This window comes from Oryza brachyantha, chromosome 2, assembly GCF_000231095.2.
Source record: "Oryza brachyantha chromosome 2, ObraRS2, whole genome shotgun sequence".
NCBI lineage: Eukaryota > Viridiplantae > Streptophyta > Magnoliopsida > Poales > Poaceae > Oryza > Oryza brachyantha.
Window position 1 is genome coordinate 2,050,135 of NC_023164.2, and position 15,049 is coordinate 2,065,183.

Sequence of the window (15,049 nt, forward strand, 5' to 3'; positions counted from 1 at the left end):
TTAACTGGTTTGCCCAATATACCTGGACATGATTGTCTGATCATATAGTAGACCTACTCCAAAGAACACACCAAATGCAATCAGAAAGACGGCCTTGTCGATATACTGCTTTGTGGAGATAGGGGAGGTTGGAGCTGCTTCTGCCAAATTGCAATGCTGTACAAGCATTGGGCTGCATAGCTTTGGGTTTCCAGCAAAACTGGATCTTGGAAATGTACTGAACTGACCTCCAATAGGTACAGGACCTTCAAGGTCATTGTAAGAGATGATGAATTCAGAAAGAAAGTGCAGGTTCACCAGTGCGGAAGGGATTTCACCTGTCAGATGGTTGTAAGACAGGTCTAGGACCATCAGATTTTTGAGGTTGCTGACCGATTCTGGGATCTCCCCATTTAAGTTGTTGAAGCTCAAGTTGAGTGAAGAGAGTGCTTTCAACTGACCTATCTCCATGGGGATCACACCACTTAATTTGTTGTCACCTAGATTCAATGCTTTAGGGAATGCAGTAGCTGTGCGGTACTGTAGAGATGGATTTACATAAATTGGTATTCGAAAGAATATTGGGTCCGAGTGGTCTGCAATCTTGTCTGATTTTAGCATTGGCATCTCTATCAGTGCTTTTGGTATTTCCCCCGTAAGGTTATTATTAGATATGTCTAAACTCTTAAGGAAGTTTAGGCTACTGATCCAGGTTGGTATTGGTCCACTGAGTTGATTGTTGTTTAAAAATAGAATTTCCAAATTTTTGAGCTTTGAAAGCCAACTAGGTATTTTTCCAGTCAGTGCACAATCATTTATTCCAAGACCTTGAAGATTCTCAAAACCATCAATAGTTTCTTCCTCTGGCATAGCTTCATGCATGAAATTTCTCCCAATTAGCAAGTTAGTGACGTTCCTTAAGTTCTTGAGTATGTAAAGTGAACCTGTGATATTTGTAAAATTGTTGTAGGAAAGAGAAACAAAAGTAAGAAATTTCAAATTCTGTATTTTCTCTGACAACTGACCATGAAGCTTATTGAAAGATAATCCCAACCATGTTAAATCACTACATGAGTAGATGCTTTCTGGAATTGTGCCAGTGAAGTGATTCGAGGAAAGACTTAAAGCTTGCAGATTGGTTAGGTTGGAGAAGTTAACCTTTGCAAGCTCGCCCGTTAACTTGTTGCTTCTGAGGTTGATGGTTACAACATTTGTGCAATTGCTCAAGGATGATGGCAGCTCCCCAGATATGTTGTTTTGATCCATGTGAAGCTCTTCTAGCCTCTTCAGCTGGCCTATAGAATCTGGGATTGTGCCACTGAATTTGTTTCCCCCTAGATCAAGAAAAACTAGATTTCTGAGCTTCAATGCACCATGAATTGTTCCTTGCAATCCATTGTTAGGAAAAGAGAAGTACTCTAATGATATGGCACGGAAGAGATCATCCGGGAGGTCCCCGCTGATGTTGTTGTGACCAGCCTTGAGCATTCTCAGGGCAGTGCAGTTGCCTATTCTGCGGGGGATGTTGCCACTGAACTGATTGTAGCTAACATCAAGCACAGCGAAGGATGGTGAGCTGATGCAGAAAGAGTAAGTTATGTGCCCAGTAAAACTGTTGTTGCTCGCATTGATTGCAACCAGGTTCCTCATTTTCTCCCATGTGGATGGAAACTTTCCTGTAAACCTGTTGCTTGAGATATTCAGTACCTTCAATGGCCTCTCCGATACTGATGAATTCAGCTCTTGCAGGTGCCCGTTGAGGCGGTTGAAGCTGACATCAAGGACAACGATACTGCCAGAGGACATCAGCTCCTCCGGTAAGGCACCAGAGAGTGAGTTGTATGACAGGTTGAGACGCGACAAGCTGGTGAGCTCTCCCAGTGACGGTGAGATCTGCCCTTCAAGGCCTTTAGAAGCAAGAGAGACCTCAGTGACCACACCGTCTCTACTGCAGGTGACGCCTTCCCATGCACAGCAATCTGTGCCGTTCCGCCAAGACATGGAGATGCCATCGTCTTGCGATAGCCCAGCAAGAAACTGGAGGAGAGAGCGCTTCTCCTGCTCAAGGCATGCGATGGTGGAGGTGGCCATGGAGAGCAGCTGAAGCAGCAGCAGCAGTAATGCAGCAGCAGCGAGGTCAGACGAAGGTATCACTAGGCTGCTTTCCCTTGGAGAATGATGTGCCTTCTGCATCGTCTCGTTCATCATAACAGTGTTTGAAGTTGTGTATGGTAGCTGATGTTCTCAAAAAGATGAAACAATTCTGTGAGCATATATGTAAACAACTGAAAGCATACGTGTTCTTCGCTGAATATAGTTGTTTTAAACACCTTTGCGGCTCTGCATGTTTGAATAGAAGACCGCATCAAGTCTAGAGGCATATGCATTTTGTGTTCAGTTGACAAAATGTGACAACTAGAGTACTCAAGTGCTCGATCTAGCACGTTGTTTTCATTTTCTGTTCAGTACTCCTGACTAGCTTTGGCAATTAGAGCATGTGATCCTAAGGCTGGCATGGGAGGAACAATGTCTATCCATCTATTTGTGGTCCAGTCCAAGGCGTATGAACAGGTTTTTTTTTTCTTGATTATATGCTATAGAGGTTTCCCCTTCCTGGTGTCAGGTGTGTGCCTTATATTTGGGATGTAGTAGCTAACTATCTGCTTATCTGAAAACAACATCTGGGGCTAATCACGTCCTGCTTCTTGCAGTGAGTTGTTTTGCAAACTACAACAAATAAGGGATCAAACGACAAAAGGATGAATACGCACAAATCCAAATCATTTCGAAGAATGGCAGGATAGGGTAGGGATGATCTCCTACAAACCAAAATCTTCCGTTGTGGGCCTAGAAATTATGGGCCCAGCCTTGTTAATGGCGGACGAAGTTTTTGACTCAAGTTGGCCACCCAAATTGTGCTCTTGGGATTTTGCACGGCTCAATGAGGCCCAGGAAAGTCTGTGGCGAGGAGCCGTGACATTTCTGGTATCACAGGTTCTAATCATCTGAGCTTCTCTGTGTCCATCGCAGCGGCGAGCCGGTGAGGGGCACTACGCCACACTACCGTGGGCCGTGGCGGCCGTGAGGAGGCAGCCGGACGGCAAACTGACCGTGCTGGTTCGGCCTCGTCGCCCGTCGACTTCAGGTAACGATCTCAGCATGTATTTAGCCAGCTAAGCGCCTATTTGCCACGACTTCAGCTTTAACTTTACCTTTCCTGAAGTTAGAGCCCAGCCAAACCATTTTACGTATATGCAAAATAGTGGTGTACAGAAATCTCGTGGCTTATTAGCTCGTTCAACTTGTGATAAGTTCGGCTCGGCCTAGCTCGTTTCATTTTCGTAACGAGCCGAGTTAGCATTTTAACTCATTAGAGATAATGAGCCTGTGTCTCCATCTGTCTGTCGCCACGACACCAACTCCCATCGTCGCCTCTATATCAAATCAGATATATGCAAGATTTTTAAATTAAGAACTTAGCCCCTCAAATAACCTAATTTGAAATATGCTCAATAGAAGATTTGAACCCAGTACCCTGGATGCTACTCAGGTTGCTATAACCCCTAGTAACCCCTAGGCTACGTGCTCTTTTACATGTAGACATTATTAGCATGTGGTGGTGGAATAGTTTTTCCTTTTCCTAATTTTATTATAGTCTTCTAGGATTGTAGTTTTGTAATTATTTATTTTTTTGCTTATTGATATTACAATTCACATCTCATGTGTTTTTTATTTTTTTAAAAAAACGATACATGTTTTTGTCTAGCTTCAGTACAGTCTGCATGCAGCCATGCGTAGACAATAACTCATCACAATTCGTAGTTGCAATACTTGGGCTCCATTCGTTTCCTATAATGGATTTTGGAGTTTTATGGACACGTCCTTAAAGCTACTAAATTGTATGTTTCATGTAAAAGTTTTTTTTATATAAAAGTTAATACATTATCTGATTCTAGATTAAGTTTTTAACCTTTAAATTAATTCAACCATTTGTACGCTTAAATAGATAATTTTAGAAAATATAAAATCTTATGAAAAAAGAATAGAGCCTAGCTATAAGGGCTAAGATAGAAGCAGCACTACTTCATCTAGATGACGTCATGGGGTTCTCGTCTAGCCGAGAACACGTAGAGGACAGTGCGTACCTCACGGTCCTCACTGTTACATGTTCCCTCGTCAGTGCTAGTTTTAAAAGGGTCATCATCGCTAGTTTTAGAATCAATACTATATTTGGACACCGAGGAGAATGACTTATCAGATCGAGTATAATAAATAATATAAGCGGACTTTAAAATTTATCTTGCCATATTTAGACTTATGTAAAGAATAGAGAAAAGGAGAGAGAACGAAGAAGATAAATTTATGAGCAATTCTATGGTCTAACAAAAAAGTAATAAAAAGTATCTCGAGATATCGGTACCTCGTGATACCAAATCGTTTATGATCGTTGGATCCAACAGGGCACATCCTACTTAGCTAGATCCAATGATAAGAAATGATTTGGTATCTTGAAATACCGGTACCACGAGGTACTTTTTATTGGACCGGAGCAAATCTCTAAATTTATAGATAGCTGTAGCAGTTATCTCTTTTATTGACGCTTAGACCCAGGCATGGATGTGCTAGCATGGTATATAAAAAGAGAGATGCTCGGTCCATCACTGATTGCTGGCTTGGTAGCCGTTTCAATACAAAAGCTGGAGTCATCATAGATCCAATCATACAATCGATCTCATGAAACATTTATCATAGATTCAATCACAAGAAAAAACAGGGAAACTCAAAAGGAGGATTTTTTTTTTTGCAAAAAGACAACCTCTTGAAACATTCATCACATATCCAATCAGAAGTACACAAGATGCGAAAACCACAAAAGGAGGGAAATATTACGGGTCTCTTCGCTTTGAAGAAATTTTAAAGGAAAATTAGAGGAATTGAACAGTTTTCTCTAAAAATCCTGTAAAATTCATGTGTTCCAAAGATACGTGTACGGCGCCGGAGGTCGAGGCCGCTGCCATTACTGAAAATATTCTACGTATATATATTCTCCAGGAATCAAATAATGTCGAACAAAACTGGGAATCCGATACGGTCTTTTTAGGTGGGTTGGCTCAGTCAGAATGGCATATGCATTTCGGCTGTGCTCTCGTGAAATCAGGGGCGGCCAGCATTATTTAATCACCATGACAACGATGGCGTGCATTGGGGTTATTGGTACGCTTCAAGTGACTAAAATTGCAAGGAATTTCAGTAGCTGCAAGGAGGGGAAGGTGGGAGGAGGAGGAGGCAACTCATCAGCACTATGGCAGCAGCGTTATCCTTGAAAGTGCATCGATCTTCTTCTCCACCAGACGATGACAATGGTGAAGCAAGAGTAATTTTACAGTCCAACAAAAAGTAATAAAAAGTAACTCGAGGTACCAGTACCTCGTGGCATCAAATCGTTTATGATCGTTGGATCTAACGATGCACATCCTACTCAGGTAGATCCAATGGTAAGTAATAATTTGGTATCTCGAGGTACCGGTACCTCGAGATATTTTTTATTGGACCAGAGTAAATCTCCCGAAGGATAGTCTTGTATATAGGCAGGTGCGAGACGCCAAATTTTATGTTGCAATCCAATTCAATATGTTTAAGGACATTCTTATATAGTATTTTTTAAGTTTTACTTCGTTTTTTTTAAGTGTTCGGTGATAATCATAAGCACCTTAAATACCCATACTTCATGATGACTATGTCAACACCCATCCATTTTTATACTCTCTTCTTTCCTAAATAAATAAATTTATCCAGATTCGTAGTGTTAGAATATGTCACATCTGATCATAGGTTTATTTATTTACTGTTCAGATTCGTAATAGTAAGATGTGTTATATATCCAATTCAAGATTTGTTTATTTTGGGATGAAAGAAAATACTTTGTAAATAAACAAAATCATTGTATCTAATAATAATAATAATAATAATAATAATAATAATAATAATAATAATAATAATAATAATAATAATAATAATTCCTCATCAGCAGATTTGTGTATGATCCATCTATAGAAAAGAAACCAAATAAAGTCTTTATAATGGCTTTTTGGTGGGCCCGAACTTTCCACGATATATGAATCGTTTACCTATCTAGCAACTGCGTCAACTAAGCTTAGCTACTAGCGAGTACGAAGTATATATGTATATATGAGATGAATTGAAAGAAGTGCTATTGGTTTTCCAGCAGCTAGCGCAGATCGAGCATAGACAAAGCTACAAGGATAAGCTTGGTGATCGATGTCGATGGAGCATGCCATGGTGAGCGCCGCCACGGGTGTGCTGGGCCCGCTCATCGGCAAGCTCTCCGCCCTGCTCGAGAAGGAGTACGCCGGGCTGAAGGGCGTGCGCAAGGAGATCGTCTCGCTCCGGGAGGAGTTGAGCAGCATGAACACCACGCTGCAGAAGCTGGCCGTCGACGACGACCCCGACGCGCAGGCCGTGGAGTGGGGGAACCAGATCCGCGACCTCTCCTACGACATCGAGGACTGCATCGACGACTTCGGGATCCGCGTGGCGTCGCCGGCCGCCGGCGCCGGGAAGGGGAGCAGCCTGGGCTTCCTTCAGGCGAGCATGGGCAAGCTGAAGGCGCTGGGAGCCCGCCACGGCATCGCCGGCAAGATCCGCGAGCTCAAGGCCCGCGTCGACGACGTCAGCAAGCGGCGCGACAGGTACAGCTACCAACCCTCCTCCTCCTCCTCCGGCCGTGCTACTCCCGCCGCTGCCGCCGCCGCCGCCGCGGCAGTGGCTGTCGACCCTCGCCTGCAAGCTCTGTATGCGGCGGAGGAGAGCCTGGTCGGCATCGACCAGCCGAGAGATGACCTCATAATGCTGCTAACCGCCGGAGGATGGGAGCCGCCGACGGCGAGCAACCTCAAGGTGGTCTCCATAGTTGGATTCGGAGGGTTAGGAAAGACTACTCTCGCCAACGCGGTGCACCGTAAGCTGGTACAGGAGTTCGACTGCCGGGTCTTCGTATCAGTGTCACAAAACCCTGACATAACAAAGCTTCTAAGCAAGATTTTAGTCGACGAACTCAAGGGGAGAACTTCATCAATTTACAGCGATGTGCGTGACATAATTAACGATATTAGAAGCCATCTGCTACACAAGAGGTATGCACTACTCCCTTTTTCTTTTTATTTGATGCCGGTAATTTATGATCTAATTTCACCATTTATTTTTATTCAAATTTTTATATAAATATATAAAATTATAAATCATACTTTAGATGTTTTCAGTAATAAATCAAGTCACAACAAAATAATTATATAATTTTTGATACTCGATCAATATCATCAAATTTTTAAAAAATAGAGGTACATATTGCTTCTTTAAATTTTTAGATTCAGTTGGATCGGGGAAGCGATACCGATTACCTTTTCATGTTTAAGGATAAATTTACCATCAAATCCGATCAGGGAAGAGCAGAGTATACAAGTGTTAGTAAATTTATTTGCTAAACATTAACTTGATCTTGGTCCATAGATGATCACCTAAAGGGGCCAATTCACTTTATGCCTCTGTAATTTCCTCCGACCCCTTCTACGTTCCTGAGATTTGCTTGATCTCTTATATACCCCTAAGTTATTATTTGAATCCCTTAGATGCCTATTCCGTCCGTTGACCGTTAGTTTGACCGATAATTATTGTAGAAATGACTTTAGTGTCCTCGGTGTATTGCTAAAAGCGTCAAATGTTTGATGTGTAAATTATTTGGGTTGTGAATACAATAAGAGATAAATTACTAAATATTTTCAAAAAATAAAACATAATTTCATAACAATTTAAAAATATTTATTTGAAACAAATCAAGCTTCCCATCAAATTTGAAAATTACTTTTCAACGAATATGCAGTGAAAAAGATTCATTTAAAAAACATTTGGGACGAAATTATTTCATCACAAACTAAAAAAACATAGTTAAAATTAATGTGTGGATTTAATCATATTTTTTTAAAAAAATATTTTTCTAAAAAATAAGTTTTATTTTTTAAGTTTAGCATTAACTGATTATATCCTTTTATTTTAGTATAAGTTATTCTTTTTAGTAGGTAGCACATATGTATAGGAGGGGTAATATAGTCATTTTAAAAATATTTAACAGTTAACTAATGGGTCAACTAACAGAAATGGTATAGAGGGAATCAAAATAAAATCTCAAGGGTATATAAGGGATGAGGTAAAATTCAGGATACACAATGGATTGAAAAAAAGTTTCAGGGCATGTAAGGAATTTTCCCCCTAAAGAAGCTTATGCGGAATTGGTGATATACTGACCAGTTGAGGAAGAAGCCACTAGGCGTTAGTTCGTCAACTTGAATGAGTCTTGTTTCTAGTGCTATAATTCTAGTACTATGGGAGTTGGGACGATTCCATTGAAGTTAGGTACGTGTCGCGTGTAGGCCATACCGCGCACCTCCATCTGGATCAATGGCAAGAGATCATCCAAACAACATGAACTAATCATGTGCTCGAGCGTTCCCTTATTATGATCTCCGTGTAACTATATTTTCCATACTTCTTTAGATGGCAGTGGACTAACCCCCACTACCTCCCTACTTTTTTGGAAAAAAAATAAATGATGGTATGGGTTAAAGGATCCACATGTCAATAAAAAATGTATGCAATAATTAAAAGATAGTATATAAAAAATGATAATAATGGGTTAACTATATTTTTTAGTTAAAATTCCATTGCAATACACGGTCAATATGTTAATTATTTTTAGATAAACACAACTTTATTGATATTAGACAATTACATCCAGATGACATAGTAACTCTAAGACCACTCACAACCTTTTTATAACTAGGATACACATGCCTATTATTATTAGAAAAGGAAAAAAAGTGTGGGAAACTACAACAAAAAAAATGGTCTTTTATCTTCAAACACCACAAAAGCAACACTTGCCTTATGAAAAAGCCTATCATAAAATGGTATTTCTAAGAGCATCTCCAAGAGAATAACTAAATTTTGACTAGACAAATCTAAATTTAGTCATTCATGCCGGATTTAGTAACTTCAAATCTGATTTGCACTCCACCAGACTCTCAATCCCCACTCTCTAAATTTGCAAAAGGGGATGGCTGGTGGGTCCCATCCACGTGGGACCCATAGATCTTTTTTTGAGTAGGTTATTCCATAGTATTCCTTTTTACTTAGTTGAATTTTTGCAATTCATTGATATTGTAATTTGAATATTGCATAATTTATATGGAAAAGACGATAGCCAATTTATTAGCTAATTTGAATTCGTATATACAATTTGTATAATTATGATTGTTGAAGCCCAAAATTCAAGTGTCTTGGCTAGAATCTTGCTAGTGGAAGAATGACTTGTCAGATTTAGCTATTGATGAGCCATGTTTAGTTAAATGATATGTCAAGTCAAGTACACAGTCTTTGAGAGAACAATTTTTATATAAAATTGTTAAATTTTAATATGATAAGTGAGATAAAAAAAAGTTCAGTTGTTGTTGCCATGGTCCAATCGGCAAAGGCCAGACCACAGGCTTTCACCCTAGAGAGAGAGAATTTTGACTCAAGACAGTGGCTTCCATAAGAGCAAGTTCAATAGTATAGCCAATTGCTGGTTATAAATTGTCTATAGCCAATTTAATAGTCAGTTCATACAATAGTCATATACTATGACTAATATCTGGTCCCACTTGTCATACACACATGTGTCTTGAAGTCTATGTTACAGCTGGCTACAACTCTATAATCCGTTGCTCTTTTCTCTTCTATCTTATCACATTAAAATATGCTTATAGCTAGCTTATAGTCGGCTATTATACATGCTCTAAGGAAGCAAAAATACCAATGCTAGGTATAATCAGCTAAGGCCAGATTTAGAGATTTAACTTCGATGTTGAGGAACCGGTATTCAAAAAAGCAACTTCTAATTAAAGTTCTCCTAATGCTTCTGATTAAATAATAGTGTACTAGTTGAGAATATATGGTCATGCATCAAACTCCCATAGATATTCAGAATAGCTATACTACTGTTGACAGAAAATAGGAGTAGGGGAGAACTTTCAATTTTCCGGATGTCGGATGTGCATTGAGATTTGTGCTGGCAGGGGAAGAAATGCATGCGCGTGTGGGCTGGAAAGCTAACTCAAGGTAGGGAGGTTGCAGACGTGCTGCCCGCTATTGGGGATATAAAATATAAATTGCTGTACTATTGACAGAGTAGGGGACAGAACTTTTGATTTTTCAGCTGTCGGATGTGCTTCAAGATTCATGCCAGTGGGGATAGAAATTCTTACATACATGTGGGCTGGGAATCGACCTAAAAATCCCGCTGCCTAGCCACTACGCCCCAATGAACTTTTTAATTAGACTAGCAAATTGTTCCAACGTTGCAACAAGATTTTTTATATTTTAAAAATATCATTAATATGTTATTACCAATATAAGCTTATTACTCTCAAGCTTTTAGTGTATATGCCATGCACATCAATTAAAAGAGGAGACACACTTTTAGGATTTTTAATTTTCTTTAGCAGAGGGGTCTATTTAGACTTTTTTTGATTCAACTTTCGGCCTATTCGGCCTTTTTCCCGCGCGTGTGAACATCCTCACGCACCCAGGCCGCAACCTGGGCCTGGATTTTTAATTTTTCTCCTTCCTCTCGCCTCCTCGGCGCGTCGGTGGCGTCGTCATGCAGCCCCTCGCCGACGCGCATTCGCCCACAAGCGAGTGCGCCGCCGTCGAGCGGCCTCGCGACGGCGCCCGGTGTCGCGTCGGCCGGCGTCCTCGCAACCCCCCTCTCCAACGGCCCAGTACACCCTCCCTTTGCAACCTTTTTGGGGCTCACGCGTCATTGACTCTAGTAGTGGTGGCAGATTCACTGCCACCACCACTAGAGTCTTTTTGTATGGTATAGATGAGTAATTTTGTTGTTTTTGAGAAAGTACTACCATATACTATATTTTCTATAGTAAAAATTGATACCTTCAGATATTTTGTATTTGAAAGCATCAAAACTTTAAGCATAAATTTTGATACATAGAGATAATTGCTTAAGGATGGTAAAACTATCCTGATTACATACATACTTACTACTCTCATGGACTCAATATAATTATACTTCTAGCACTATAGAGGCAAAGTAGGAGATTGTATGCATATATGGCCAAACATACCATGATCAGTCGGGTCAGCACGACTCGACCTACATGTTGGGTTGGGTCGGTGACTCAGGCCTACCAATTTACTGTACCAACACCTCGGGCATGATCTAATAAGATTGGAGTCGTGATGGGCTAGCTTGAAGGCACCAAAGCCCACCATGATCCTCCTTAGAAAAAGTCGATTTTGTCTCTCTCATCTCTTTGGGTCGTCTCTTATATGGATGGAATAAGTCTCTTTTGCATCTCTCATCTCTTTGGGTTGTGCCTTATATGGCTGAACTAAGTCTATTTTGACTCTGTCATCTATTTTGGCTCCATGATCTTTGGATTGTGTCTTGACAGACCAACCCACCATACCAAGGCAGAGGCCTAGGCACGACCCAACAGTTGCATCGTACCATGCCTAGGCTAGGCCAGAACCTCATGCTATGAGTCGGGCCATCGGGCCTTTTGGAGTGAGATGTACGTAGGTAGACGTAAAATGGGTAGATATTTGAATATGAGATGATTGATATGATGAATAGTACTTTACAAATGCATTTTTTAGGATAAATTTGAATTTCATAAATGCACTTATTGTTGGACAGAGGTAGTAGTACATTATAACTATAGCATAGTTACAATACAATTGAATTGCAGTGACTACACTATAGTTATATTGGAAAAAAAATTTAGAGACTTTTTTGTCGAAAGTTATATAACTAGGCCATAAATATTTGATGCTTGAGACATGATTTGATCAAACCTTTATAATTTTATCCATCAATAATTTTTAAATGCTTACTTTTACTAAATTGTTACAGCAAATACTATTGTAATATCATAAATTACTATATTTTATGTACTTATTTTTATGATTGCAATTTAAAAGTTTAACTGAATTTTATCCTAAATATCAAATATTCATGTTAAAAGGAATTATACATAAATATAATTTAAGGGGGGCAAACCTATAAGTATATCAACCTATATAACATTGTTGATCAACTTTAATTACCATTATTGTATTTTTTAAAAAAAGAATAATGAAGTTTTCCAGTTTTGACAGAGATTCTAGTGGGTTACTTCCCCTGTCTTAAAGTTTTTTTAGAGCAATTTTACTATCCTTGAAGAGGTACCACTGTTTTCTATGTAAAATTTGGTATCTCTTGATAACTTAGGTACTAGAATGTATCAAATTTTATATAGAAAAGTGTAGTAGCTCAGGGTACCTCGTTAAGGATGGAAAAAAACTCTTTTTTAATGATATATGTCTTAAACTTTTTCATTGGAAGGTACACACGATTAATGCAAAGATGCTCACCTAGTTACTCTGATACTTTTTGATAGGTACCTTGTTATCATTGATGATTTGTGGGAGACATCAGTATGGGATGTTCTAAAGTGTGCATTTCCAGATAATAATTGCGGAAGCAGAGTGATAACAACTACGCGAGTTGAGAGCGTGGCTAAAACATGCTGCAACTATCAGGTCGAATGCATTTACAAAATGAATCCTCTTAACGATGAAGACTCAAGAATACTATTTTTTAACAGAATATTTGGCCCTGGAGTTGCTTGCCCTAGTGAGCTCAAAGATGTTTCATCAAAAATTTTAGAAAAGTGCGGAGGTTTGCCACTTGCCATTATTACCATTGCTAGTCTTTTAGCTAGCCAAGCAGGCAAGGTGAAGGAAGAATGGGAGCATGTCCAGAATTCACTTGGCTCAAAGTTGGGAATTGATCCTACAGTGGAGGGAATGCGGCAGATCCTGAACCTCAGTTACAGGAATCTTCCTCCTCACCTCAAGACATGTTTTCTCTACCTTGGGGCATACCCAGAGGATTGCATAATCTGGAAGGACGATTTGGTCAGGCAATGGATAGCTGAAGGCTTTGTGAGCCGGACGCTTCAACCGGTAATGGATGTCGCTGGGTACTATTTCAATGAGCTCATCAACAGAAGCCTGATTCAGCCTGTGGAGATCGGCTACAATGACGAGGTGCTGTGCTGCAGGGTGCACGATATGATGCTCGATCTCATCATTCGCAAGTATTGCGCGGAAGAGAAGTTCATGACCATGCTACGTGCATCCCAGGGGATAAGAGGGTACACTCACAATGTCCGTCGGCTTGTCAACCACTTGGACTCTGAAAGCCAACTTGCAAATTTTGCAATACCTGCCACCATTGATCTGTCCAAAGTTCGATCTCTGGCAACAATTGTGAGCCCACAACAGACTCTCTGTCTTCAGAAGTTCAAGTTTATCAGAGTTCTAGTGCTTCAAATTGCCTATGTTTCTGAGGAGACCAGGGAGGCAGACATGTCGGAGATATCAAAACTGTGTCTGCTACGGTATCTCAAGATTCATAGCGAAGTGGGGCTGAAGCTGCCTACTCAGATCCGGGCGCTTCAACATCTAGAGACACTGGAGATAGTGACTGAAGTGAACTCAGGCGTTTGCATGCCATCAGACATGTCCCAGCTGCCGTCTCTGTCCTACCTCAACGTCCTGCCACACATGGCGAGGCTACCGGATGGCGTTGCCACCATGAGATCCCTTCACTCTCTGGCGTTCTTCATTCTGGAGGAGAGCTCATTGGACAACGTTCGAGGCCTACAGTGCCTGACCAACCTGAAGGAGCTCTACCTCCGCTGCTCCGGGGACTGCTCCGACGACACAGCGAGGTCATACATGGATGCGCTGCAGTCTTCAGTCTCCGGTCTTGGCTGCAAGCTCTATCTCACAGCATGGTTCCCCTCAGCATGGTACCCTGACGTTCCTCAGTGGGTAAGCCAGCTGAAGAACCTCCACAGCTTGGAGCTTGGCATTGGTCAAATGTCGAAGAGAGGTACCTCCATTCTTGGAGGGCTGCCTGCCCTTGTTCGGCTCGACCTTTGTATCCGCGGCCCTAGCTTGGACCAAGAACGAGCCGTCTTCTCCGGCGAGGGGTTTCCTGTCCTGAAGCATCTTATATTCACCTGCAAAGCACTCTGCCTGACCTTTCAGCCTGGGGCATTGCCCATGCTCAAGAATCTCAGGCTAGAGTTCAACATGGATGGAATAGGGCTGGCTGCTGACGCCCTCGTCGGCGTCGAGCACCTACGGAACCTCAAGAAATTGTCTGCCTCCATTGGGGGCTTCAAGGCCGACGCCAGCATCCCTGCAGCAGAGAGAGAGGGCGTTGTGTCTGCGGTAAGGAACGCTATCCAACTGCACCCGAGGTGTCCCCCCATTGAGGTCACTTGTCGGCAAGGGAGGTTTGGTTATTGATTGGCATGAAACTACTGATCACACTTGTATATACCAAACCTGATTCCAATTTTAAAATAAATTGTACTATATAAATTACAACAAAGTATTTATAAGAGGTAAATACCACAGAGAATCTCCATTAATTACGGTGGTGGGTATTTGTCCAGTAAGGTTGTTGTTTGATACATCCAAATAGAAGAGGCTTTCCAGGGAGTTGATCCAACTCAGCACAGGTCCACCGAGGAAATTCTTTTATTTTTTAAACCTTTTTAAGAATAATTTTATTACTAAACCTCTGGGGAAAATATTTTTAAATCTGAACCTTTTGGCCACGCCACCAACATTGGTGTGGCAAGACAACGCTGTCACAGCCTTTTCGACACCACGTGGCGTGGTAGTCTTGACATGGAGTGGCAAGACAATGCTGCCACGCCGTGGCAAGCCGTTTGGCCACGCCACTGACAATGGCGTGGCCAAAAAGTTCATACGGTGGAAATATTTTCCCCGAAGGTTTAATAATAAAATTATTTCTTAAAAAGATTTAAAAAATAAAAAAATTTCTCCACCGAGTCGATTGTTGACTAAATCAAGTATCTTCAAAATTTTAGCTTAGACAGCCAATGGGGTATCTTTCCAGTCAACGAGCAATTGG

General features: G+C 41.0%; 3 protein-coding genes across 3 annotated transcripts; 2 read left to right on the forward strand and 1 right to left on the reverse strand.

Moving 5' to 3' along the window:
* On the reverse strand, positions 1-2,283 carry LOC121053441 (receptor-like protein 3). The gene has a single exon (XM_040520342.1). The coding sequence runs from the start codon at positions 2,185-2,187 to the stop codon at positions 1-3; it is 2,187 nt and encodes a 728-aa protein (XP_040376276.1). The 5' UTR covers positions 2,188-2,283.
* A 3,975-nt stretch (positions 2,284-6,258) lies between these two features.
* On the forward strand, positions 6,259-6,792 carry LOC121053442 (disease resistance protein PIK6-NP-like; the record flags this gene model as incomplete). Its single annotated transcript, XM_040520343.1, has 1 exon — positions 6,259-6,792. A coding segment is annotated over exon 1 (534 nt), but the record flags the coding sequence as incomplete, so codon positions are not given.
* On the forward strand, positions 6,757-14,523 carry LOC121053534 (disease resistance protein RGA5-like). The gene is made up of 2 exons (XM_040520714.1): positions 6,757-7,133; positions 12,492-14,523. Exons 1-2 carry the CDS (start codon positions 6,847-6,849, stop codon positions 14,413-14,415), a joined length of 2,211 nt encoding a protein of 736 aa, XP_040376648.1. The 5' UTR covers positions 6,757-6,846; the 3' UTR covers positions 14,416-14,523.
* Positions 14,524-15,049: the final 526 nt, after the last annotated feature.